Raw genomic sequence first — 26688 nt, forward strand, 5'->3', positions numbered from 1 at the left:
ATGAAGGAGATATAACTTTTTGACACTTGAGTTTCACGTTGGGCACAAACGAGGCTGAGTGTAGTCCCCCCCCCCCCCCCCGTGGACGTTGCAGCCAATGAAAACCACGCTGACACCACAGAGCCGAGATGCATACCGGGAGCTGTAGTTCGCGCGCCGCGTGCAGCCCGACAGCAGCGCTGCAGCTGGCTGCTGTGTTGGACTACAGAGCTCCGGGTCCTGGACAGAGGCGGCTTGCGTTGACAGCGGTTGTTGGTACTGACTGAGCGAAGTACGGCGGCACAAATATCGGTCTGTCTGCGTGTTTTAAAAAAAAAAGTGCTTTAACGCTTGTAAAAGTTAACACCTGCAAGCATGCAGTCCGAATCGGGAATAGTTCCCGACTTCGAGGTCGGAGAGGAGTTTCAAGAGGAGCCGAAAACGTATTACGAACTGAAGAGTCAGCCCTTGAAAAACAGGTCAGTTGTTCAGCTGAGGACAGTTATTTCCCACGCTGCAGCGGTTTTGGTGTTTAGGTGATAATTAAGCGGCAGACTTTCAGAGTGTTGTTCAGAGTCTGTGCATGTGTGCGGCTGCTTCACTCATATTTCTGGAGCTACACCTCTGCAGTGGGATTCAACTTGCCTCCCATTCCTTATGGTTATCCTGCTGGCATGAAGTTATGCAACACTTGGGTGTTGTCTTGTCAACATCAACTTCAAATATTAGCTCTGAGAGGAGCAGACAGGTCAGGCTGAGATGCTGCTGCTCTGCCTCACTTGTGTCGATGGTTGTATCTGATAAAGCTGATGGGCGGGTTTGTTTTTACAAGGATTCTTCTTAAATCTCTTTCTTAATATTCCTAGAAAAAAAATCTTACAATGTGTTCTGCAATTACTTGTATGACATGTTGAATAAAGTTGTGTTGCTGTTAAGTTAATTTATTTTTATTATAGCCATCTGCATATCAAATAATACAAATGCATCTTATTGTGGAGGGTTGCTAAAATACACAACAAGCAGTCCACAGGTGAAAGAAATGTAAAGCTCTCATGTCAGACTTTCCAGCTACATTTAGCATACAATCCTCCAAATCCTTACAAAACAACCCATGTGAAAAGAATTCATGCTGTGCGATCGACCGCCTTCTGGTGATGTTTTAGAACATAAACACAAAGGATGACTTATAATAATGCTATTTTGAGCCTTGGAAGGCTTCCCAAAAATAATCATTATTGAGTTGAGTCAGGTCTGTGGTTTGATATGACCTTTTATCCTGTTTCTGGGAAGCATGATGTCATATTCAGATGCCGTCCCTGCAGCCAGATTGCTAAAGTATCTGCTCAGGGAGTAATTGAAGGATGTTTCACACTTTTGGAACAACACACTTTTGTGCTTTCTTTGCTATGTGTTGGTTGAGTAAGTAACCACCAAGCTTTCAGTCTGTTAAATAGGATGCAGGAGCAACATTAGGCTAACATTACCATAAAGACTGTCTGCAGGAATATGATTCTAAGGCATAAGTTAGCTTAGCAGAGCATAGAGACTAGAAATGGGGAAACAGCAGTTCCCTAAAAAGGTAACAAACGTTATATGTTTACATTTCAAGCCTCCATGCTCAATTTTGTTATTGCTCAGATCCTACTTTTTGTTTGGCTGTTCACATTACTTTTTAAATATGGCCTGTGTCGGATGTGTGAACTGTGTGAACTGGTTACAGCCCGTGGCATGCCACTTCAGGAGCATCGGCCTGCCGGTGGAGTTTGTTGCATGCCAGTTTCCCAGCTACATGTGAGCTTGGTTTAGCGACATGGCACCATAAGTTCAGCAGCCTTGCCTACTTTTTCTGATGGCATGCCGGCAGGGAGCCATGCAGTGCCATGTACTCACTCCAGAATCGCCCATCATCCACCATCATGATGCATCTGTAAATTAATACCAGTGGACTTGCTTAATGACATTAAAGGCTTTATATGTGATTTTTCACACTTGTAATATAATAGAAATCAAGTATATCCTCTGAAAATAACTCTGTGAGTCATGACTGTCTACAATGGGTGTAACACCTGAGTCCTACTGTCTGTGATTCTTTCCGAGTTTTCCCGAGTCCTAACTTCAGTGTGTTTACATCGCCCGGACGGCCGGCTGACTCCTCCCCTCGCGTATAAAAGTTGTTTAATTGAGGGACTAGAGAAAAGAAGAACGACATACTGTACTCACTGCTTATTTAAATGTCACGTAAGCGTTTCTAGATCACGCTCATTTCGGGTAAATTTACATGCAGTGTGAAGATACAAGCATAATAAAGATTGCTAGCATTAGCATGCTAACACAACAATACAGCGTGAGTTGTTTTGGTTTCATGCTGGTGCTCAAGGGTGACATCTGCTGGATCAAAAAATCGCATATAAAGCCTTTAACCGCCTTCTGTACATTTTTCTTGTCTTAATTGACAACATGTGTGCAACATAGTGATGCTATTATATGATTGTAGACATTTCTCTTGTCCTTTGTCGTGTTGGCTATTGAACGTTTTTGGCCTCTTCGTTTATGACAGTAGAGTAGTTTCATATAGATGCTGATGATAGCAGTTAGCTTGTAGCAGAGCTGATCCCAGCTAACGAGGTTAGCCCATAGCCACCACGGCCAGTCAGAATAATCAATATCAGAGTGAACGCCAAAATATTGGAAGGATCACACTGTTAATGCAGTAAGAGAGACAGATCAGAGTTATTATTATGTTTGTCACTAACTTTAAACTTATTCTCACTGCTTGCTTTATTATGTGATAAACTACACGTTGATCACATTGTTTACTTTTGTCTTCTCCTACTCTTCTCTCCTCAATTCGGGATTGTCCCGTAGCCTATTAACAAATGAAATGAAGTCCTCCTCACTGAAAAGGTTCGGACAACATCTGAATTTTTGTGAACACAGCTCAAAAAACCATTTCTTACCACGCTGGAATAACATGATTACGAATATAAAAACTTTGTTTTTCATGAGACACGGCAGAGGGATATTAAATCAGTCATGACTGAAAGGAGAGTTGTCTGTTGCTTCATGTGATCGTTGCCGTGGATACAGGGAGACTGACCCGCCACCGACTACCTTCACCCCTTCTCCCGCCCGTCTGGCCAACGCAGAGCTGTGATGACGGCGATGTCAAAGTCGCATGTTTTTCCGATCTGGCCCTTCAGACTGAGGTGAATTAGGATCACATAGAAAAGTGGCCCAAATGTGATTTAAGATCAGATACCATGTGACTTTTTCAAACTGTCGTAAAAATGATCTAATCTTAGTCACACATGAGCAAACAATTGGGATTTGGGTCACATTTGCCTGCAGTGTAAACAAAGCCAAAATGCTTCTTCTAGCACCTCACACTGATAACATGACTCCTGCAGTATCTAGATATCATTGGTTTTGATTTACTGCAGAGCTTAGAGGTCGCAGTAGGAGAATTATTTATTCACATTTTGGACAGTCGGACCAAGCAGCAACCTCCTGAAAAATGAAACCAACGCAGAAGTGCAAAAAAGAAAAAGAACTGCAGTCACTCGAGGGTCTGCTTAAGGCTGGCTCCAGTAGACCTGGAAGCTCCATACACACCATGCACGTTAAAGAGCAGAAATAGATGTGTTTACAGCCTTGTGCAAAAAATGATTTAGCGCTAATTAGCTCATGTCATTATCAACACATGGTATGCTCATCCTTTTTTGAGTTAATGAAGGGTTAAGAGTTACGCATAATAAGGGGCATGACTGAACAGACTGCAAGCGGGTGCGCTGTAACTGTTTGTCCGGAGGCTCAAGGCACGCCACAACTGCTCCTCTTTGCCTGTAACTATAGGTTAACTGAACGTGTGGTTCAGATAGCATTTTCAATTCGTCAACCGCCATCGATGGATGACATCACTGAGCCAGAACCTGGCCTTAGGCATACTAAGCTAACTAGCTGCTATCTGTAGCTTCATTTGAGCGCACAGAAATGAGAGTGGCATCAATCTGCAGCTGACGTAGCAAGAAAAAGTTTGTCTTAATAGATTTATTTCTACAAATAATGAAAAGGAAACGTGTAAACTTACCATCCTCATTAGTTAATCTATGTTTTGACATTGGTTGCTTAATGCATGCTGAACATAGATGATAAACTTTTAAGAGTCTTTTAAGAGCTATTGTTAAACAATATATTACCAGGTTTATTTCAGGATATGTTGTCTGGGGGGTTTTAATGCACCATAAAATCACATTAAAGCTGTGATATAACAGCGAAGTTGTCAAACTCACCACTTCTCCTCTGTGATGATGATGACGACGGCGATGACGACAATAAAATCTATTAACAGGATGGTGTCTGGTTATCTGTATTTGGTGTCTAAATGTCTAAAGTTGTTTAGCAGTAGCTTCATTGTGAGGCTGAGACACACAGAGGACAGTACACCACTGTGTGCAAACAGAGCTCTCATTGCAGCGCTCAGTGGATTCCTGTTATTTCTTCCCCCTCTGGCTCTTGACATTTCTGTATCAGATTTGTAGTTTATGTTTTTTTCCTCCTCTAAATTCAACCACTTTAGGAAGGGGGGAGGAAAACGGTTTGTCTTGTGCAGCCTTAACCTTTAACCCAGTTCTGCATTTTTTTTTTTTTTTTTTAAACCAATTTCTTCATTAGTGAAATGTCATTACGCTGTCACACATGTATGTTGCCTGAATCTGAGCTGTGTGGTGTTGTGGCAGAGCAGAGCAGAAAAAAGCACTCTCAGGTTTCTGGATGGTCGCAGACTATTTCATTTCATGCCGTTTCATTTGGAATACGTGAAATTTGTGTGAAGAGTTGTTGTCGATCGAAGATATCCCACTTCCTCTTCCCGTCACATGAGGATGACCCAGCATAATAACCGTCACGAGGACTGCGCGATGAGACATTGTTGCGCAAATTGGATATAATTAGCGTGATTTATTTTCGACTGGTGTGTGATGTCTTGCCATGTTGACCCCCACACAGTTTTCAAAATCTGAAGTGTGACAAAGCACAGTGTCATTTCAGTTTTCGCTGTCCTCATGGAAGTTCGACAGAGCGCTCAGACAGCTGCAGACGATGTGGCAGACTTCTTGTACCTAATATAGATGTGAGACAGGCGCTGCAGCTAGTCTGTATGCAGTGTAAATAAGCTGTTTAAATTTAGCAGGGGATGTGTTATATCCTCAACTGAGAGGGAGGGGATCGCTTTTCGCTGCAATCTTGGCATCAAAAAACTAAAAAAAATGCTGATCGCAAAGTCACATTTAGACTTAAAGTCAAAGATGTTTTACTTTTGCTTTCTAATGCATGAAGTATATTTGAGCTGAGTTTCTGGATATTTCCTAAATCTGCATATTAATGGATACACAACAGAATCTAAGGTGTTGCATCGCTGATACAGTTGTTGTATAAGCATCAAAATAAGCCTCACTGAATATTTGCTGAGTGCAAATGTGTTATTTTCTTCACAGACATTTACCTACCATGCCAAAAATATTTAAATATAAAAAAACGTAGTTGTGAAAGAGCTTTGCTAATAAACTCTCAATTTGATGTAAAATAAATGTTTTAAACAATATTTACAGTCTCTGATTTTAAAGGACTAGTGACTTCAGGGAGATCAATTTGCCAATAATTGTATTTATACTCATATAGATTTCATCAGCAATTAATGATTCGATATTCACAGTTTTCAGATCCTCCTCTATGTATCTACTGTATCAGCATGTTGTGAGACGAACCAAGCACTTGATTTAGAGAGGTCCTGTAGCATTTTCTGTGTTTTTCAAGATTTTGTCTTTGACTCTAGGTTCTTTTACATGTTTAGAAAGGGACAATAGTTAAATCTGCAACCTCAATACAGATACTATAACAATACCATAAAGGCTGTCTGTCCACTGAATATGAAGTAAAGGTATAAGTTAGCATTGCATATCTTACAGACTAGAAACAGGAAAATAGCTACCTTAGATACTTACAAGGTAACATTGGCTAAAAAAAAAGGCTACGTTGATAATGTTAGCCTTAATGCTTCATTTGAATGTATTGCTCAGATCTGGTTTTTTTTTTGGTTTTTTTTTGTTTGGATGTTCACTTTACTTTTTAAAAGTACCCTGTATCAGATTCCTGTGTGTGAAAACAATCCTGAACTACAATGCAATTCAATATTTAATCCTGGTCCTTAAAGTTGAGAAAGATTTCATTTAGATATTATTATTTGGGGCGCCAGTGGTTAGTGCGCTCGTACGTGCGCCCCATGTACTGAGGCTATTGTCCTCCAAGCGGGTTTCCCGGGTTCGAATCCGACCTGTGTCATTCCCCACTCTCTCTCTCTCTCTCTCTCTCTCTCTCCCTGATTTCTGACTCTATCAACAGCCCTGTCTCTAAATGAAATTAAACAATTAAAAAAAACATTTAAAAAAATATATTATTTAAAATATTTGATGAAAACATAAAAACTTGACTGAGTTGAAATATCTCAATATGAGTGTCCTTGTATCTGGATTTATATATATGACACAGTTCCAAGTTATTGTAATGATCTGTATACATGATTGTGTATCTAGTTTTAGTGTATGATGCAGATTGGCTTTAGTCTAGTGTTTTCATTTGTGTGTATGATTTGAGATTATGAGAACTAAGAATACCTTTTAAATGCGCCCAAAAAGGTAATTGTTATCTGAGTGTCACAGTAACCTGAGTCTGAGGTTGGAGGTTACTCGGTGTTTAGAACGGCCTGTTCCTGTGGGGAATCCCAGACTGAAATGTACGAGAGGCCGGAGAGTTGATCTGCAGAGCTAAACGACACGGACAGGTGTTGTGACTGGAGTAAAAGACGCTCCGCAGTTATGACCACTTGTTTTGATTCCCTCTGCAGCGTCTTTGAAGCTCATGGGTGATTCACATTTCTAGCCTCATTAACTTTGTTTTTTGAGTGGTTATTATAGTAACATGTGCCTTTTGTCATCCTCTATTGGTGACCAGCAGGGACTGCAGCAACACATTCAACAGAGTACTTCCTACACAGCAGGAAACTGCCCATAAGGCCTAGTGTGAAGCAAGATTTGGGATAAGGGAAGTAACACAATCAGTCACAGGTCAACCTGAATGAAAGCTCCCCCTACTGACCAATCATACATCATCATTTAGTAGTCATTTAGATAGATGTTTAATGTGCTTTATCATCTTACAACTGGGACTCATAAAGCACTAAAGCCTTGTTAGATATGAAAGTAAGCCAACACTCACTGCTTCTCATTTAGATTTTTTTAATTACGATGACAGGATGAGGGTTTATCTGTCATATTAGCCACAAGAACACATCAAAGCAGCATTTATTGAATCAAATAGTACAAGCTGCAGCTGTGTTGCCTTTAGCCTGGACTTGTTTGTTGAACCTTCCTGTATTTTCTGGTTTCATAAATTGCCCTTGATCTGTCAGATGTTCTGCTCAGGTGCCGTAGATTTGACCATAATTTTGATTGGTCATATTTGGAAAAGGAGGCCCCTTAAAGTGAAAACACTCTTAGCTTGATCTGGAGACCCTGAATGGACCAACTAATTAGGAATTAGCTTTCTATAAAACATGATTTTTTTTGTTTTGTTTGTGAGGCCAGTTCACTGAAAAATATGAGTATTTAAAATGTTGCTTTATAGTACAGCGTTTAGATTTGAAATGATCAACCTGCACTGTAAAAAAGAAGCAGTTGCTCCATAATGATGCCTGAGGAGGAATTCCAAAGCCCATCATCACCTTCAGATTGTTATCTTGTCTTTTTTTTTCTACCGAGAACAAAGCTTAAAGACGCAGTTTAACAGAGCCCAAAAAGTAAAAAAATTTAAAAAATAAAAAAATCTTGCACGCTCAAGATATTAACTCATGTGCATAACTTAATAACTTGTGGGAACAAGATCATTAACCTAACCTAACCCTAACCCTTGTGCACACAATTTATTTATTTATTTTTACATATCTAATCTTATCTAATTTATTCTGTTTAATGTGTATTTTGTATTTTGAGCTTACTTGTCTGTGCTGCTGCAACGTCCGAATTTCCCCTCTGGGGATCAATAAAGTATTATCCTATCCTATCCTATCCTATCCTATCCTCCTACTTTTTTGGACTTCAGGGACTCCGCACAGTTTACTTTCACATAAGAAAAAAGGAAAGTAGCTTCTTATCAGATGTGACGGTTCATGTCTGATTGATTATGTTTGCCTAATAAATGACTTTAATGAAGAAATGACAAATGACTGTTTTGGCCCTTTTTAATTTTTTTTATAGAACTACATTGACTGTGGCTCCGTGTGTGAAAAAGAGCCTGCAAAGCTTATAAAAGATGCTCAACGACTCAATAAAAGTGATTCAGATGTACGTTGGCAATTTTCACATGAGGTCAACACAAAACAGCTCAGTGAGTAAAGATTTATTTGTGGTTTTACAGTGAAAAAAAAATAATTAAGGATCGAGCCCCCTTTCTTCAGATGAGAACATGTTGGTTTTTTTGACCACCTTTGCAGAAAATCAAGAACAAATCAGCCCTGTACAGTCACAGAGAGAGCTGCTTTGTTGTGCTTCTGAGCTGAACTTGAAAGCTTCATGGACTCAGTCAACTTGATTTAGGAAAGTGTCTGAAATCTTTTACTGTACTGTACTGTACTGTCCTTGGATGGTCTGCTTTTCTCCTTGTTTAAGAGCAGAGGGAGGAGGAGAACGGGGGGGGGGGGGGGCGGAGGGAAGGGGTCATCCAGCTGAAAACAAGTGAAGGATATAATAAAGGACACAGAGTCTAATTAAACAAATAAGACCAGGCAAGTTCAAGTTATCCAAACTACTCCTAGCTTCCAGGAAACACCAGGCAAAGAACTCCATTATCATTTTGGATGTTTGCACAGCTGACCTGAAGGGTTTACAACATCAGAAATGTAAACCAATTATATATGTCTGATATTTATTTGCCTTCATTTTAATGAAGAGGGGTCTTCAGGCATTGTAAGCTGAATTACAAACAGCTAGTTTACCAGAGGGGCGGGTTTAGCAGCAATGTTCCTTGGAAGATAGTGTGAAAGCATGAAAATGTGAATTTGTCCAATTGATTTCATGCTGGGTTGAATGTGTCTATATTTAGATATTGAGATGTTTAGGCCCTTTGTGAGGAAATAAAAAGACATTATACGGTGCTATCTGGAGTTAAAGGAAACTGTGATGAGCTTTTAACACAGTTTTCTTGCATTTTATAATCCGGAAAATAATCGGCAGATTCATCAGAAATGAAAGGGACTGTCAGTGTCTGCCCTACTTTTTGCAACTGTTTGAATGCTGTGTGATGTATTTTACAGTGCAAATGATATGAAACAGATGGCCGTTTATTTTGATGTGAATTCTCCCTTTTCAAACATGAGTCTGACTGTAGTGTTTCTTACACTTTATACTGGAAGACAATTAAGAAATGAACTGTAATGAAAGGCGGAGTCACTCCCAGTTTAGTTGGGCCCTTATTTAGGAAACATCATGTTGTCAAAGGCAAGAGACAAATAATATTTCAATTTAGTTTTTTTTATTTACATGCATGTTATTTTTAATTAGAAGGATCATTGTGTAAGTCAGGAAAGTTTCAGTTTGCTGTTAAACTTAACACAAGTCAATAAAAAGACTGCAGATAAAAAAACTGAAAATGAGTGACTGAGAGCCAAGTTCATACTTTTGTTCAGGCTTTTTTTTTAACTGCGGTGTGTATTTGACTTTCAGGTCTCTTGCAGCCAGCCTCAAGCAGTCACTCAAGCAACATCGTTTTGTTTTTTTTGCCCATTTTATTAAATTTTTCAACATCTGAGTTTGCTGCCTGCCGCCTGTATGCAACATTATCATTCCGTTTTTATGATTTTATTTAGTGGAAAAAGTCAGAAATCGGGGGGAGAGTGATAGTGGGGAATGACATGCGGGAAAGGAGCCACAGGTCGGTTTTCGAATGTGATTTTTGATGTGATTTGATAATTGTATCCCACGAGTCAGGACGACGATAAATTTGCTGTATTAAAATATTTTCCCACCCTCGTCAGCAGAGTGCTAAAGTCAGATGGAAGGAGCTTTTCCTGTGTGTGTGTGTGTGTGTGTGTGTGTGTGTGTGTGTGTGTGTGTGTGTGTGTGTGTGTGTGTGTGTGTGTGTGTGTGTGTGTGTGTGTGTGTGTGTGTGTGTGTGTGTGTGTGTGTGTGTGTGTGTGTGCGCCACCTTCTTGGAGGTGTTTCCAGCTTCCTACAAAAAAATCCTACAAGCTAATCTCAACAAAGTTTATACATTTCCTCCACCAAGCTCCAACACACACACAAAGCATACAGCTTATCACTGGTATCAAATCAGTATTGTTTTTCACCTGATACCAAAAGCTCCGATATTATTATCGGTATAGTGACTGAAAATGTCCCATTAGTGCATTCCTATAGTCTCAGAGATACATGTGTTGGCTTGTGGGATGTTTTACATTGAAATGATGCTTTGTTGGTTTTCTTTTAGTGATGCACAGATGTTGACTGCTTTTACTAAACCACCTATAGTCTATAGTGTGCATTTATTTAACTAGTCAGACCAAAGTAAATACAGCGTCTTCCCTTGCCTTCCCTCTTTACTTCTCTTTCTCATTCAAACATGTTTTAATCTCCATGATGTGGAAAGTCTACATCATTCCAGACTCAACACGGCTGCTTCACGTTATCACTGCTTTGCTTGCTGGTGTCTCTTTCCTGAGGAGATGCCAGCTGCAGCACGCTGGCCGTTGTGATCAGCAGGGGAGTGGATCATTGTGCTGTCATGTAGGGTCATGGTTATTGAGCTGTATTCCAGCTGTGAGGTTGTGTCGCCTGATAGGAGGAGCCTGTTCGGCTCTTCTGTGTAGATGACACCTGCAGCAGACCGGATCATCCACTGTGTTTTTGTGGTGCAGATTCTTATCAAGAGATCACACTCCTTTGTGCTTTGTCACTGCCATTACACTAATCTTCTTTTATAGCTATGTGTTATTAATAAGTCAATATATTACACAATTTACTCCAGTAATTAAATCAACATTGTGAAGTTAAAATGTGCACTGAGCTCAAAGCTGAAAGAGCAGCCCCTGGTGGGGGAACATTTAAGAACTTGTTGTTGTTGTGCTTGGATTTTTGTGGTTGTTTCCCTGCTGGGATTTGGGTTACGATAATCTCAAATATTAACACTAAATGTTAAGATGTAAGAAACAACAATGGTGTGTTCAGGTGGCTATGGTTCTTTGTGTTAAAGCTTTGTTTAGTGTAGTTGTGTATTACACTAAAAAGAACCATATGACACTTCAAAAATGCATTCTTATAATAAGAAGTATAAATGTTAAAATAAGCAGAACACTGTCCTCTGAGAAATCAAGTTACCGTAAAACTTCAAATAAAAGCCCAACCCAATTTAAGGGCCAGTCTCTTTAGCCTGCTGGTCTGGCTGTAAGTTTGGACAAATAAGGGCCGGTCTCATTTAGAGGGCCCCTCTATGCTTGTAGCCTGGAGCGAAAATCTATCAACAACCGTGTCTCCTTCTCTCCCCGACAGAGCGATAGGTTTGTTTTGGATGAGCTGCCTTACAAAGTCAGATCAAATCAGCGATTTGTCGGTCAATTTTTGGCTTTTGATATCCTCATTTTGTACACATTTACTCTCTCTTCAGTTAAAGGCCCGTCTCGTATTACAATGTTACAATTCACTTAGCAGACGCTTTTATCCAAAGCGACGTACATCAGTACAGAGTAAGTACAACACTAATCCATTCATACACCGCCACCGAAGCAGCAGGAGCAATGCAGGGTTAAGTGTCTTGCCCAAGGACACATCGGACATGTTGCTCAGCTGGGGATCGAACCCTCGACCTTTCGGTTGAGAGGCGACAACTCTACCAACTGAGCCACGCCTGTCCCAAATAAAGGCAGGGTCGTTTTATAGTCCGGGCTACGGAAGTATCACGGTTAGATTTTTCTTTTACATACATGAAGCATCACCTGTAATACCTTGGGACATTTCCCTGACTTCTTTAAGATCCCTGCAGCCCAGTTTCTCTAGAGAAAGGTTTAGAACAGTCTTCACATGTGCTCATTGTTCCTCGTAAAAAAACACAAGAATCTCTTTATACTTAGACACGTCTCATTTTCATCAGGATAACCTGCTGCAAAAAGAGAAGCTAAAATAAAGAGTTGTTTGTGTATCTGATCCACGGGTTTGTCTGCTCGAAGAATGTCCATCACCGTTTCCCGGAGTCGTCCCAATGTGATGATTTCAAATGTCATGTTTCTGTCCGACTGTCCCAAAGATCTTCAGTTCATAGCAACATGTAACTTTTCAAAAGGTCATAATAGAGGAGGAGAGACAGAAAGATGACATCAGCTCTGGGCTAGCTGTCTTGTTTGTATTACATTGTGGCTTTAAGGAAGGGTGGAAACATTAGCACAGTGCCTGAACAAACATCTTGGCTTTAATTCCTGCAATGCCATGGTACTTAAAGGTAACAGCACATCTTAACAGTAGTGTATTTATAATGATAACATCAGGGTTGCACAACAAGGCGTTTTTTGAGCCATAAAATCTTAATAAAAGCAAATTCTGTACTCGACTCCGAGGCAACTAAACCGTTTGTGTTGACTGTGAAAACTTTCTTGGCCTGCCTTTTCCCCACAGAACATCGATGAGTCATCAGTGTAATCTATAAAGAAAGTCATAAGAACATAATGACAGAGGATATTATGAATCCTTACTTCTATTCAACTATGACATTCTACGTTCTTGACAGTAACGCTCAGACATCCAAAGAAAGTAATGATGAGTAAGAGTCAGCGATCGAAGTCTACTAAACATTTTAAAAAAACACATTTTCTTAAAAATGCATTGTTAAGAATGAAAACAGAGCTCACAGGTTTCCAAACTTTTCAGCTCCTGACTCCCAAAATGAGGGTGCCAGAGACCCCCACTGCACACTAATCAGCCTTTCCAAACACTGGTAACAAGAACAACACAAAAGAATACAGCAGCCTTAAAAACCATGAAATGATTTAATGTAGTCATTTATTGTAAGACAGGCCAGAAGCATTTCCATGTCGGCATTAGAACTGAGTGGACATAAAAAAAAGTGTGTTCATCTTTACACCTACATTTATTATGTCATGTGCAAACATAACATCTTAAGTATTTATACACATCCATTTCATTTTGATCTCACTTAATGATTTGATTTAATTTGGAATTTAACTACTTTTTGTATCTATTTTTATAATAATGAGTAAAATATAAAATTTTAAATTATTTTATATTTTTATTATATTTTAGAAGGCATATTGGACCCCCACTTTGGGGAACTACTGCCTTAGCTCCCGAATAGCTGGCATTTATTTTGGAGATGGTGGGGGGGTTTTACCATGTAGGCTACTAAAACGTTATTACATGCTGTCCAGTGAACTGAGCAGCAACACATGTCAGTGAAACAGTATCTGTGTGCTTCTAAAGCAGCGTGTTGATGGGCAGTGTGTTGCCCTCTGCTCTGCTCGGCCCCTCTCACTGGACAAGGCCGGTCCTCCGTCTCATGACTCTGAGCAGCGATTGGAGACTCCAGGCCGGTCCCGGAGACTCCCCCCTCTGACACACTTTCAGCGCTGCTCCACCGGCATGACTTTCAGTGCTCTCCAAGGGCGGGTAGTGCACCTTCAGGAGAAAACAAACAAACATGGAGGCCGTAGGAGTGCAAGTGTACAGACCCTGCTTATTTGACACTCTGTGAGTATTGAGCCTCGGCAGCGGTGGCATTGTTGACCTGTGTTAAAGCAGATTGTGGAAGATTAACACGACTTTTTAACAGTGTTTGATTACAGAGCTGCGAGTGAGAAGTATGAACAGCAAGCAACTTTCTTCTTGTGCAGATTGTTTGGTGTTCGATATCTTTGTCTTCAACTGTTCCGCTTAAAAAACAAAAACATAATTCATCGTTGTTCAAAAGCCTTGACTCGATTGCAATTAGTTGATTTTTGAGCCAAAATGTATAAAAATGTGAAGATTGTGTGCCATTTTGATGAAGAATATTCACCTTACTTAATATGTTCAAAAGATTTTTAGTTTGAAACGTGAAGTTATGATGTCATGGCAATTGTTTTTAAATGGGGTTATTGTTATACCCTTACTGTCCATTAGGCAGAGCTCTTACCTTCAGTGATTAACAGCAGCAGTGTTGGTGGTGCAGATGTGTCTGTTTCCATCAACAGCTCAGAGCCGTGACTCACATCCTCAGCTTACTATCTCTTCTGTCTGGATGCAAAGCTTCTTTATCTCTCTGACTGACTGCTGTCAGGAATAGAGAAACTCAACCCAGCACTCAGCTCTGATTGTTGGACGAATAATGAGTTTGATGGAGCAGCATAGTGAGCAGAATCAGAGGCATCATGGGTTGGGTGGGTGGGGCTCTGCAACACTGAACATCCATTGTTTTTTGTGGGTTTTTTTTCTTCCTTTGAGATACACACAAACATGCAAGGAGGTGTGTACACACACACGCACACACACACACACACACACACACAAACACACACAAGTGTAAAATTTAAAAAGGACAAAAGAGCTTTTTATGTGTTTCAGTGGACTGTTTGGCAAAAAGCCACCATACAGTGGAGAGGAAGAAACTGACAGAGAGAGAAAGAGAAAGAGAGAGAGAGAGACTTCTGGTCTTTATAAACACACTCACACACAAACACACAAAAGTCAATCTGATTATCAGAAATGTATGAAAGAAAATCACGAGATGCTACAACTCTCCATGGCTGGCATTGTGTAACCTAAAGACTATAAAAGAAGGAGAAGTAACCACTGTGACTTCAAACATTGCTTTGTTAACTGTTACTTAGAGCACTGAGTTTGGCATTTTGGACGTCCCTATCTTGTGTTTCTTTTGAGCTAAAAATAAACACAATATAATAGTGGTGCAACGAATTACAAGTCTCTCCAATGTCACGGTTCAGATCGGATCACGGATTTTGGTCACAGATCGGATTGGTTTTGTGGATCGGTCAAAAAACAAACAATATATAATCTGAGTCATGACTTCAAACTATTGCTTTTAACAGCAATATTCAAATATCTGTTGCCATGTTCAGTAAATGTTCTATCGATCCTAAGCTGGCTGGTTAATACACATACTGTCATTGATTGCATTGCAGTCCATATCCTAATTGACAGACTGCCTTGATCAAAGTTAGCCAAGAAGTTAAGCTTTCACTGTTTTACTGTTTATTTTATTCAGAAAATTCAGTTGATTGATGGATAGCCCCTTGAGATGAACCGTCTGGTTTTTCGAGGGGGTCCAACACAAAAAACACAAAACTGTACAGTGAGATAAAGACAAACCCACAGCACCCTCACAAAACCATCAGAGGTCGATTTCTTATTCTAAATGGGACACAAAGTTTTTGGACTTTTTTTTTTTTTTTTTTAAAGGAGACTTTAAACTCATAAGGTAACTGTTAACTCTGGTATTGAACCTTTATACAATCAGACTTCCCTTTGCAAACAGAGAGTTTCCCCCTAGTGGCCATTAAAGATAATTGAGGTTTATGGCATTTGTGCATTGGCTTCACTTTTCACACTACTAAATGAGGCAGTGTCCAGATAGTCTGGAGACCATTCTCCTCTGTTTGGAAAATCTTTGGTATTCAATCCTGTTATTAAACTCCACAACTTGATAGAGTTTATATTTTAAACTTCCTCATTTACTTCAAAATTACAGACAGCTTTAGAAATGATCTTTTTGATATATCGGTGTCTATGCTTCATTTCATGGTCATCAGTCTTTATAACCTAATGTAAGGGACTTTCATCAACAACAACAACATTTAGCTGTTCATGTTGAAGAAAAATCATATCTGCCAATATGTTGTCAGCATTGTTTAAACTCTCCACTAAATGCTTTATCTGTGGTGTGCAAAGAGAAGGTACGAGAGAAAATATCTAGTTTTTGCGCTGGCAAACATCAATTTCAGCGCGCTTCTCCCCGGTATCACTTCTGCTAAGTCACAAAGGTTTCCTCGCAGCGCTTCCGCTTCCCTTGGTAGTCATCATTAAAATCTGTTTAAAACTGTTTTGTATGCTCAATGTTTGCTTTCATTCAAGGAAATTTGACGAAGAAACATTTAAAAAAAAATGAAAAGGAATCATGTCCGGGCATAAGCAGTTGCTTGAGACCTGGAAAGTGTACCCTATAAGGACGAGTCCTGGTCCTATCAGATTCCACACCCTCTTTATTTTGGACTTGTCGGTGAGGGAGATGTGACATCCTTGAGCAAGGTGGTGTTCCAAAAGTTGTTAAAGGTGAAGATAAAGGTGTTTTCACGCCCAGGATTGCTGAGCGCTGAAAACGCTGAACTGTTAGAGGAAACAGGTCCTAAATATTCCTCAAAAAGATCTACTTTCTATCAGAACCATACTGGAGTAAATGTTCTTACTATACCTCTTCTATTTCTTGAGCCTCCTAAAAATAAGATAGATCATTTCAGGAGGACTGCTCCCGATATTCTCCTGACCTGGCTGTTCACATATGCTCCTCACAGCGGGAGACTATCCCTGTCAGACGCGAGGGGGGAGGGGTCTCCTGTCATAATACATAACGAAAAAAAATAAACGACGTGGACTTAGAGGTCGAAGCGACAGAGTCCGCTATACGATGCTAAAATGAGAATATTAGCCTTTTTATCAATGCCACGTGTAGTTCAGCAAAACCACAATGTCAACAAAACAGTTTGCGTCACTCACCCTCCTATTGGCACGAGGTAAATTCTCCAGAGAATATCCTGCGGTGTTCTCACATCAGCTCGCTAGGACTTACAGCGGAAAAAATACTAAGGGTCTGGTAGGAGAGACTTGGAGAAAAATGTGGCTGTTTGCGTTCACATATACAGTTCCTCCTGGAAATATCAGGAGTTTTCTGCAAGTGTCAAAGCCCTTTAATTGTACAGTTGTGTGTGTTTGTTGTTGTAATGTATCCGATAAAATAATTAAGTATTTCAAATCGAAGAAATTATGTTCTAACTGTATCATTACGTAAATTAAAAGGACACTTTTTGTATCGTAATACGGTTAAGATAAAAGGGCTGATAAGCATCTGTTGAAATAATTCTCACGTCGTGTTGGCTGTTCTTTTATTTCTAATTTTTTAAAATAAATTTACCTTTCAATTTATTCCAACTGGAAACCAGAAGGGGAATAAAAAGGAACTTCTGTTGTCTCAAAATTCAAACCCTCTGCAGTGAAGCAGATTAAATAAGAAAAAAGGAAATCAAAGCATTCAGCTCTGGCGTTGGAATTGAACAAAAAAAAAAAAAAAAATGCAACAGTAGTTCCAGTGACTTTTCTATGAAACTCACAGGATGAAAGGAAACACACAATCGCCTAAAGTCTCATAGACAAAGGAATTATGCATATGAACGCTAAATCTGATTCTATGTATTGGAATAAGTACAAAGGAACAAAAAAAAAAAGGAGCTGTCGGATTGAGGGTCCCAAACCGCCGCAGTACTTTCAGAGAACAAGCTACGGCCTTTGTTTGACTACAATTCAGTGGTTTAATCTACTATTGATTTATCCAGGATCAATAATCAGTTTAATGGGATCAGCATTGTCCTGAGGAATGAATGGGGCCGTTTATATTCATCTAAAAAAATGAAAGCACTGGGTTTTTATCTAATTTGACTTGCTATAATGGACAGAAAATGTGCTTTTATTGGATATTGTAGTGTATTTGTGCAGGGTTCAGCGGGTGTGGCATCAGACAATGAGATTATATGCAGCACTGGGGGGAGAATTATGGTATGTCGGGGGCTGAATACGCTGTAGAGCGAAGCTTTGTTTGACTGGACTGGCTAATTAGTGCGATTACTGCACAGCTGGATTGGCCAGACGTTTTACTGAGTTTTGTCAAAGAGATCACTCACTCGACGAAGGCTGCATACCCACGACTTCTGCTTCAGCAGAGTCTCTCTATTTTAGGAGTGCAGGACGCTGTCTGGGGAGCAGCCGTCTAAATTTAAGAGAGTGGGAAAACTGAAGCAACCTTTTATGTAAACTCTTCCTCTTTCTGTTATAGTGTCTCTAATACAACAAAAAGCCTTCTGTGAGTGCAGCTGCTCTCCAAAACCGTCCTAATCAGATAGTTCAGCTGTTGAAAAAATTGCTTTTTCTAATCTTCTAATTGAAATATTTATATTTTCTAAGAAAAATAAAACTACTTTCAGAGAAGTAAGGCTGTATTAATTACTTATTTTTTTTAATAGTAAAAACTGCTCATCAAAAGGATTTCTACAAAGTGCAAGTTAAGAGTCCAAAACCAAAAGACATGTTTTTTTGCTTTTATATATGATGAAGAAAAGCAACAAAAAGCAAATCCCTACAAATCTTTACATTTACTTGTCCTCTGAATTGCTTTGAGAGCATTTTGCTGCTATAGCACCATAATTCCCCAGGCAGGAAATCATTGAAGTGCATCTACCAATCAGGAGCCCTTTTTGATTGCAGGTTTTCAGCAGCTCCATTAAAAAAAGGTCAGCCGTCACTGCGTCTTTGTAGTTCAACATTAAATTATCAAAAAGTCAGTGTGTGATATCACATTTGGTAACAGTGCTGCGAAAGCACCCGAGGCAGGATGTGTATACAAACAGTAGGAGATTCACACACACAAACACACGCGTCGTTGTTCTGCCCGATGTTTACAGTGACGCCTTTTTTATCCGCAGTTATGATTCTGCCACCACCTCTGATGCTAGCTCAGCAGTGAAACGACTTGGTCCCACCAATAAGCCTCTGCTACATTTACACAACAGGGGCTGAAAAGTCCTGGCTCAAACTGCCAATGCGAAAGAGACTAGAGAAGTCCGGATTCTGAAACAAATACTGGTATCGGCCTCGGTCCAGCCTCAAATATAGAATCAGTAATGATCGATGCATCTATCAAATTACAAAATGTATCGGGTCAAAAATATCTGCTAAGCTTCATGTAAATTATTTTGTGACAATAACAGACGACAATATTGCAGTGATAGTTTACTGTCAGTCAAAGGTAGCAAATTTCAGCAATCCTTTTTTTTTTATACATTTATTTTATCACATTGTTGATGGAGGGGGGCTCAGTGTTGGCTCTTACTCAGGACTCATGGTCAGAACTGGTATCGGGAATGGGAAAAAAAACAATATCTGAACATCTATTAAGACTGTCATATTTTTGATTGTCAATACTTTTTGATGCCCTGTGTTTTTCAAATGATACAATTTCCATTATTTTAATGATAAATAATATTAATAACTACTGAAGTTTTCTTTTCTTTTTACTACAGATCTTTCGACATATTTTTAACTGAAAAGCTGCTGCAAAGAAGGGACTAAGAAATGTCCCAATACTGGGTGCCTAGGACTTCTATATCAGAGTTTAAATATCTGTCTGTCTGTCTGTCTATTTATTCACAAGTCAATTGCTCGGTTAATCGTTGCTGCTCCAAAATTCCGATCTTTTCTTTTGATCTCCGGCCCTATCCACCTTCACGTTAAAAAAAAAAAAGCCTGCCTTCCCTTCGTCTTCTTTTCTTCCTCTCACCTCTCCCCCTAATCTCCCTCCTCTCTCGTCTCTCTTGCTTGACCTCTCCTTCCTCCTCTGACCTCACTCTACCCTCTCTCTGTTATCACCCCCTTTTCTTTTCCTTCTCTGTCTCTCTCCCGTTCTGATATCTTTTTCTTTTCTTCCCCCCCCCCCCCCCCATCTCTCTCTCCCTCCAGCAACAGCCCGTCGGACCAGCACAGCTCGTCCAAGCCCCCGCTGAGCTCCTCGGCCATGACATCACGCATCCTCCTGCGCCAACAGCTGATGCGGGAGCAGCTTCAAGAGCAGGAGCGGCGGGAGCAGCAGAGACAACAGGCCTCTCAGTACCCACAAAGCACTGCGGCACAGACCCCCGCTATCAATGTCAGCGTGCCGGCCAGTTTGCCACCTTCTGCACAGGTGCCGATGGAGGTATTAAAGGTAAGAATCTGTGGTTCCAGTATGTGTGGAATTTGGGAAATTGCGCACAACATATGTCATTTGTCAATGTTTTTTACAGTGTAAAGTTTTCCACCTCTGGATTTAGAAGCTGCATGTGTCACTGTAGTAGTCAGAACGCCCCATGCAGAGCTGTATTTATAGAGTTTATTGAGCCATGCGTGCGTGTGTGTGGACAGTCAAGCAATTGTGGTTTTACTACAACTGTGTGTGAAAAAAAAAGGGAAAAAACGGGGAGTGAGTGAAGTGTGTTAAAATGCGTATATGGGGATTATCTTTCCTGAGAGAATTCCTCTTTAATGCATGCTGTGCTTCCAGCCATTTGGGTTTAGCCATCTTTAATCCTATTTGCTCAGCTAGATTCACATCTTTTCATAGCTTTGATTCGCTGGCAGTCCAAAGGGACGGGACACTGTTGAGATTTTCTGTACGAGTAGAGAGCGTTGCGTAGGAGGGCACGTTATAACCACACAGTTTGGTAAGTTTTCTCTGGTTTCTCTTCTATGTGCGATTCCAAAAGAGTTTTATCATTTTCCAGGAAATAGCGTTAAGAACTTTTTTTTTTCTTTTTTTTTTTGTGCTGAGTCGTGCACTGGTGAACATGTGCAGCTGTTATTCAGAAGTTTTGTGGTCACATGTATTCTTTGTGTCTTGAGCATTTTCCTCTAATTTAGTGCTTAAAGGTGTAAAAAAAAAAAAGTGGGTTTGTGATTGTTGTTTGTGTTATTTGGCAAGTTCAGCAAAGTAGAAAGATTTTATTTATTTCTCTTTTTTTCTTTTCCTGAAAAACTCAATAAGTCGCTAAACTACAGTTTTGTATTTGTTCTTTGGAAAATGTGATATTTACTGTATATTTTTGTTGAGAAGATAATGGAAAAGTTTGACATGGCGACACATGTGTGTACTTGTATATGCGTGTGTGCGTTTTTTATATGCTCTTGATATGAGCTTGTGGTGTCGCCGTCAATTATAATATAGTTGTTTTTTTTTTTTTTAAAGAAAATGTGTGAGACAGGAAAGTGTTGTGCAACTTGTCATAGCCTGGCTCAAGGGCCATGACAAATATGAGAAAGAAACCAGTGAATGATTTATTGTAAGAAAGTAAACTAATGAAATGAGAACTGCAAACATGTGTGAGTGAGTGTGTCCGTCAGTAAGGTCAGTAGTGTGAATGTGTGTGTTTAGACTTTCAAAAATGACTCGAAATTAAAAAATCTAGGTGCCAACGCTATCTGCCTTTAATTAACATCAAATATTCATATTCATGTAATAATGCATTTGATGTGGAGTCATTAAAGAGTAAAGTCATCTCAGACATTGCTGTTAAGAAAACATATATGTAGCTGAAATAATATGGACCGTGAAGTTTCCTCAATGGAGATCTCTCCTGAAGGATACGTCTATATAAGTTCTAACATCACATTAGGTTTAGTATAAAGTAATGATTTGTGGGAGCTGGTGAATAATCTTTTTTTGAACTAAATCCCATCAACAATACATGCGGAGATTTCATGGCTACTTTGCTCAGCCGTGTTTTCAGCACCCTGGATGTGTGTGGCATGGGCCAGCAGGCCCAAGACAAATACAGTATATCCATTGAAAACACTTCCCTCCTCATGCAGCGTAAACATTACTTACTCCCCATAATCTGCAGCTCTTTGAGAGGTTTAGGACGCCCCCCAGCCCAAACCCTGGGCCTGCGTACAATACATCAAGTTAGAGTAATTTCTCTGCTTTGGCCGGAGCTTACAGACATTCTTCATTGACTGAAGCCCTCAAATGAAAAGGCCGTTCCAGCTTGGCGCTGTTGAGCTGGGTTAACCTGCTCCCCTGTCTGTGGGTAGATTAGCGCAGTCCGCACACACAGCTCAGGGGTACCAGGCAGAGCTGCTGGACCTCAAAAAGTGCAAACATTAAGCTCAGATGAGTTTATCTAAAGACTGATTGGACCCTTAATTAACCAAGTGACCTCTGACCTTCTGGGGAATAAGTAAGGGATCAGTTTAGGGATCAAGACAAAGGCGAGCACAGCCTTACCACACACCGAACGCTAATTCAGTGAAGAATGCTCGTAATTAGCGCCCACTGCTTTCATTCCACGGCATATTTAAGAGAAGGAGAAAAAAAAAACACGGCTTTGAAAATTTGTGTAGGATGACTTCCTAAAAGGGTTAAAAAATGATTTGTACAATTTTTTTTTTTTCCTCCAAAGGAATTATGGTGCCATGAAAAGAACAAAGTACTCGTCAACCCCCCAAAGTACAAATTGTACGATTCTATTGGATTATACAATGAGTGTAGCTCGTGACCATAATGCATCAGAAAGTGTGCAAAGATATTTCAATCAGTGCAAGAAGACATTTGATAAAATTGCATATTTTTTAATCTCTTAACTTAATAAATGAGCTTCACATTTACAATTTCAATATATGCCATGGAACACTTATATAATGCATGTTACTGATTATTGATTATGATTGACATTTTATAGGTTTTCTCACAACAATTGGACAAAAGCATGACCTCAACAGATATGAATAGTTTGAGGATGAATTCAGAAATTCGATGAAAAAACCCACAGTGGTTGAAAAATAAAAGTAATAAATGTAGGACTACAAATATACTGCAAACAAACACAGCAGCAAAAAAAGTGTTACTGTGTACATTCATCCTTTGCAAAACAAACAAAAGGTAGAAAGAGCAGTGGGAATTCATCTTTTTATTCTTTATTATCCTTTATAAGATTGTTGCATTGCTCCCTGCACTGTATAACCTGTGGCTTTACAATATTGCTCTATTCAACTTTAGTCACAGTTCTTTACTTTCATTAGCTCTCTTATTGTTTGCCAGCTGCACACGCAAAGCCTGTTATTTAGCTAATGCAAATTTGAGCACAGCATTAATCATTTAAGGACACACCAGTGTTTCCCCTACCATTATATTAGGGGGACGGCCCACCCCAACCCCCCCCCCCCCCCCCCCCCCCCCAACGGCACCCCCCGCCCCGCCTTGATGGTCAAGTTCATTTTATTTTCTATTTAGCGCCACATCACAACAGAAGTCAAAAGGATGCCTTCCCTATAGAACAGGTCTATACCTCCTCCTTTTATTAAACAAACTTAACAGCCTCATGTTATTTATCTTATTTACACGACGGCATGTCATTTCTGTCTCTACATGGTCGCGCGTTGTTAGGTGGGGGTTGTTTCTGCTGTGTAAATCCAATGAAGAAACCGTGAAACAGACTGAAGATTATAACGCCATTTAATCAGCCGAGGTCAGACAACCAAACACGCATGCTTACAAATCGCTGACAGTGTCAGTGTTCACAGTGCTGCTTATATTCTGTTAAAAGGTGCAACCCACAAATTCCTTTCTACTTGGGTACATCACTATAAAACAATAACGATGACATGACACTGATTTGTTTACATAACAGATGTAGACTCTTTGTCTAACAAACAGTTGTTGACAACATATGTTTGTCTCTTACACAAATAAAGATCTGCTACAATTGAGGTGTTTCACCCATATAAGGTTACAGCTTCAGACACCCAAAAGTAGGAGTGCTAACAGGTGGTAGACAGACTTGAATAATACATTTCACAAAGTTACCAAGATGAATGAATTTCATGAAAATTCGTACTAACACGCGTTTACAATTCTCCTCTGCTCTCTGTGAAACACACAGACACTTGCGCGCACACAGGTGAGCACACTCTCACCAGCGGAGACCTGAGGGGGGGGGGGGGGGGTGTGTGTGTGTGTGTGTGTGTGTGTGTGTGTGTGTGTGTGTGTGTGTGTGTGTGTGTGTGTGTGTGTGTGTGTGTGTGTGTGTGTGTGTGTGTGTGTGTGTGTGTGTGTGTGTGTGTGTGTGTGTGTGTGGTTGTGTCTCACGGACGCACACGCAATAATAAAAAGTCCGTAAGAAGCATCAGAAAAGAAAGAAGTCTGCTTAGCTTACTTCGGACTTTTCTGGGCATGTCTCTCTCTCTCTCTGCCGTTACTCAGGGGATGCGCTGTTAGCATGCTGCATTCAGAGGTGCTCAGACAATGAGAGATGCATTCAGGTGCGCTCAGAAACGGGAGTTGCAGGAACAACTCGCAGGACCCCCCCCCCCCCCCCGCCCCCCCCCCCCCAGAGCTCTAAACCTAGGGGAAACACTGCACACGGTTTGTTTTTAGTCTGCAATCAGCCAACCCTTTTGCATAAAGGCATGACAGCGACTCCGAGGTGGAGAGGGCTGCGGCAGGTCTGCTCTGAAGTAGCTGCTCACATTAGCATCACAGTTGTTGTCTGCCGCCTCCACAGAGCACGTTAGCTGCTTAACTGGGAGACAAAGTGGCCTATTCTTCTAGCCTCGCGTTGCAAATGAGGGCATTCTTGTTAATGTATCCTGGCTGGACTATCATGGAATGCCCAAAGCATGCTAGTTTAAAAAAAAAAATACCAATGAGTGTCCTCTCCAAGTACAGCAGGACGCTTTGTGCAGGGTTTGAGAGTCTTTTGGGTGGGGGGGGGGCTTGTTGCTAATGCCCGTGGGGCTGTTGACGGCTAAAAAAAAACAAGTGCATAAACAAGAAGCTGTGTTGTCTTCTGTGGGTGCAAGATGCTGTGAGTTGGCAGTAGTCACATTTCCAAATAGTGTATTTTAGAGTCCGTTAAGTGAAGATGGTGAAAGAAAAAGGTCAAGTCTGGAATCGCTCTTTTGAATTTTCCATCTCTTTTATTAGAGGTTCATCACAGAGGACTCTTGTAGATTTAAGACCAATGCCCTGACATGTTCAGGCTTCTCAAACATATGTTGCAGTCAGAGACAAAGAGCCTGTACAAGTCCAGTCTGTGTTAATGTGTCCACTCTGTGTACTCACTATGAAAAGGAATCTGTTTCATCGTCCCGGCTCTTTAAAAACAGATACTTTTCTACCTCAGGACCAGTTCATCACAATAAAAGCTGCATTATGTTCTGACAAGATCAAGACGTTCCACCCCGAGGCCTGCCGGCACCCCCTGGGGGCCTTCAATGACCTCAGAGCAGTGAGATCATCTAATTATGTGTGATAATTTAGGAAATCCCGGAGGACAAAAAAACAGACTTGATAAAAAGATGCTCTTTTTGTCATGTTAAGATTATGGACATCAGCGCGTTCAGTAAATAACCCATCTTCGAATGGAGCACCGAGACTGATTCATGACTGATTATTATTTATACACTAACGAACAATAAATCTCTACATAAATCTATAATTCCAGAAAAAAAGCACATTCAAGCACCAAATGTGATGTATAATGGCTCGTTTTCTATCCTTCAGTACACATTCAGGTGATTAAATAAGACACGTTTGACATTACTGAAGAAAAACATTTCACAAAGAATCATCCAGTTACGGCTGACACCAACATTTTTCATAATTGATTATTCTGCTGAGTGTTTACTGTAGAAATCAATTTATCACACAAGTTTGTAAAATGTTTTGACATTTGTGACATATTTGACATTTCCTAAAGCCTCAAATGACCTCGTATAATTTGCTTGTTTCACCCGACTGAAACACAAAGATACTCAGTTAAGTATTCTAAAAAAAACTGGCGAGTCCAGTAGCAGTTATTTTGCACGCCCGATGTACTAAAGGCTATAGTCCTCGTCGCAGTGGTCGTGGGCTCAAACCCGACCTCGGCCCTTTGCTGCATGTCACCCCCCCCCCCCCCCCCCCCCCCCACTCCTCCCAACATTTCCTGTCTCTATTTTCAGCTGTCCTATCTAATAAAGGAAAGAAGCCCCCAAAAATAACTTTAAAAAAAAAAGTTTTTAAAGAAGCAGCCAAGCAAAAAATATTTTTTTTATTAATTATTGATGCAATTTTAGATCATTTTCTGTAAATAAACTCGCTCATTGATTGACTAATATTTTTACCGTTAACGTTTTTTTATTCAAGAAAAATAAATACTTTTACAGTCTTAGATCAAACTGTTGCATTTACTGTGATATTTTGATTCAACGATAGTTGCGCTGGTTTGCTTCTTTTCTTACTATCTGTCTTGTGCGTTTAAATCACTCTTAATTACCTCTTTGATTCTATTCTTAGTGCAAAACAGAGAGAGAGAGAGAGACAGTGTATGAGGCTCCTGTAGTAATCCTTTGTTTCTATTTTTAGACGGTAACAGCTATCAGCACTGAGGATGTGTGAATTTACAACTGACTTGGACACACATGAAGAGACTCTGAGTCACTTGGGTTTCTGTACTTGTGTGCGTCATGCAGACCAACAGCAGTGGTTTCCTACCGGATGGTATGGTACCCAAAAGAGGACACATGTTCAAATCTGAGGGGCTGTGAGATGATCAGCGGGATAGGAGAGAAGGGTCAAAATATTCTTTGTAAATAATGAACTATGTTTGAATGTCTCTGTAGATTTCAATGTTTAGTTTGTGCAGATGTGCTTAATAGTAGGGCTGTCAAACGTTAAAAAGTAATCTCCAATAATCGCAACATTTCAGTTCATTCATCACAATTCACTTTTAAACGTATGCTTAAAATGTAATTATTCCGTATTTAAAAATGTTTAAACTGTTGAAATGTTTTGACGTTATCTTTAGCTGAGAGTTCTTTACTTGCTGTTTGA

The 26688-nt window shown here is 40.1% G+C and overlaps 1 protein-coding gene across 2 annotated transcripts in view; it reads left to right on the forward strand.

The window, feature by feature from the left end:
• Positions 1 to 210: 210 nt before the first annotated feature.
• LOC132989697 (microphthalmia-associated transcription factor-like) overlaps positions 211 to 26688 on the forward strand; it is a 40610-nt gene continuing 14132 nt past the window's right edge. The window contains exons 1-2 of one of the 2 annotated variants that reach the window (XM_061057464.1): positions 211 to 458; positions 19803 to 20046. In XM_061057464.1, coding sequence (XP_060913447.1) covers positions 355 to 458; positions 19803 to 20046 — 348 coding nt within the window. In that variant the 5' untranslated portion in view covers positions 211 to 354. Of the gene's footprint in view, positions 459 to 13649; positions 13776 to 19802; positions 20047 to 26688 lie in introns of those variants that run through there. The other variant, XM_061057465.1, reaches the window with a different exon arrangement.

The sequence above is a fragment of the Labrus mixtus genome, chromosome 15, assembly GCF_963584025.1.
Source record: "Labrus mixtus chromosome 15, fLabMix1.1, whole genome shotgun sequence".
NCBI classification, from domain to species: Eukaryota; Metazoa; Chordata; class Actinopteri; order Labriformes; family Labridae; genus Labrus; species Labrus mixtus.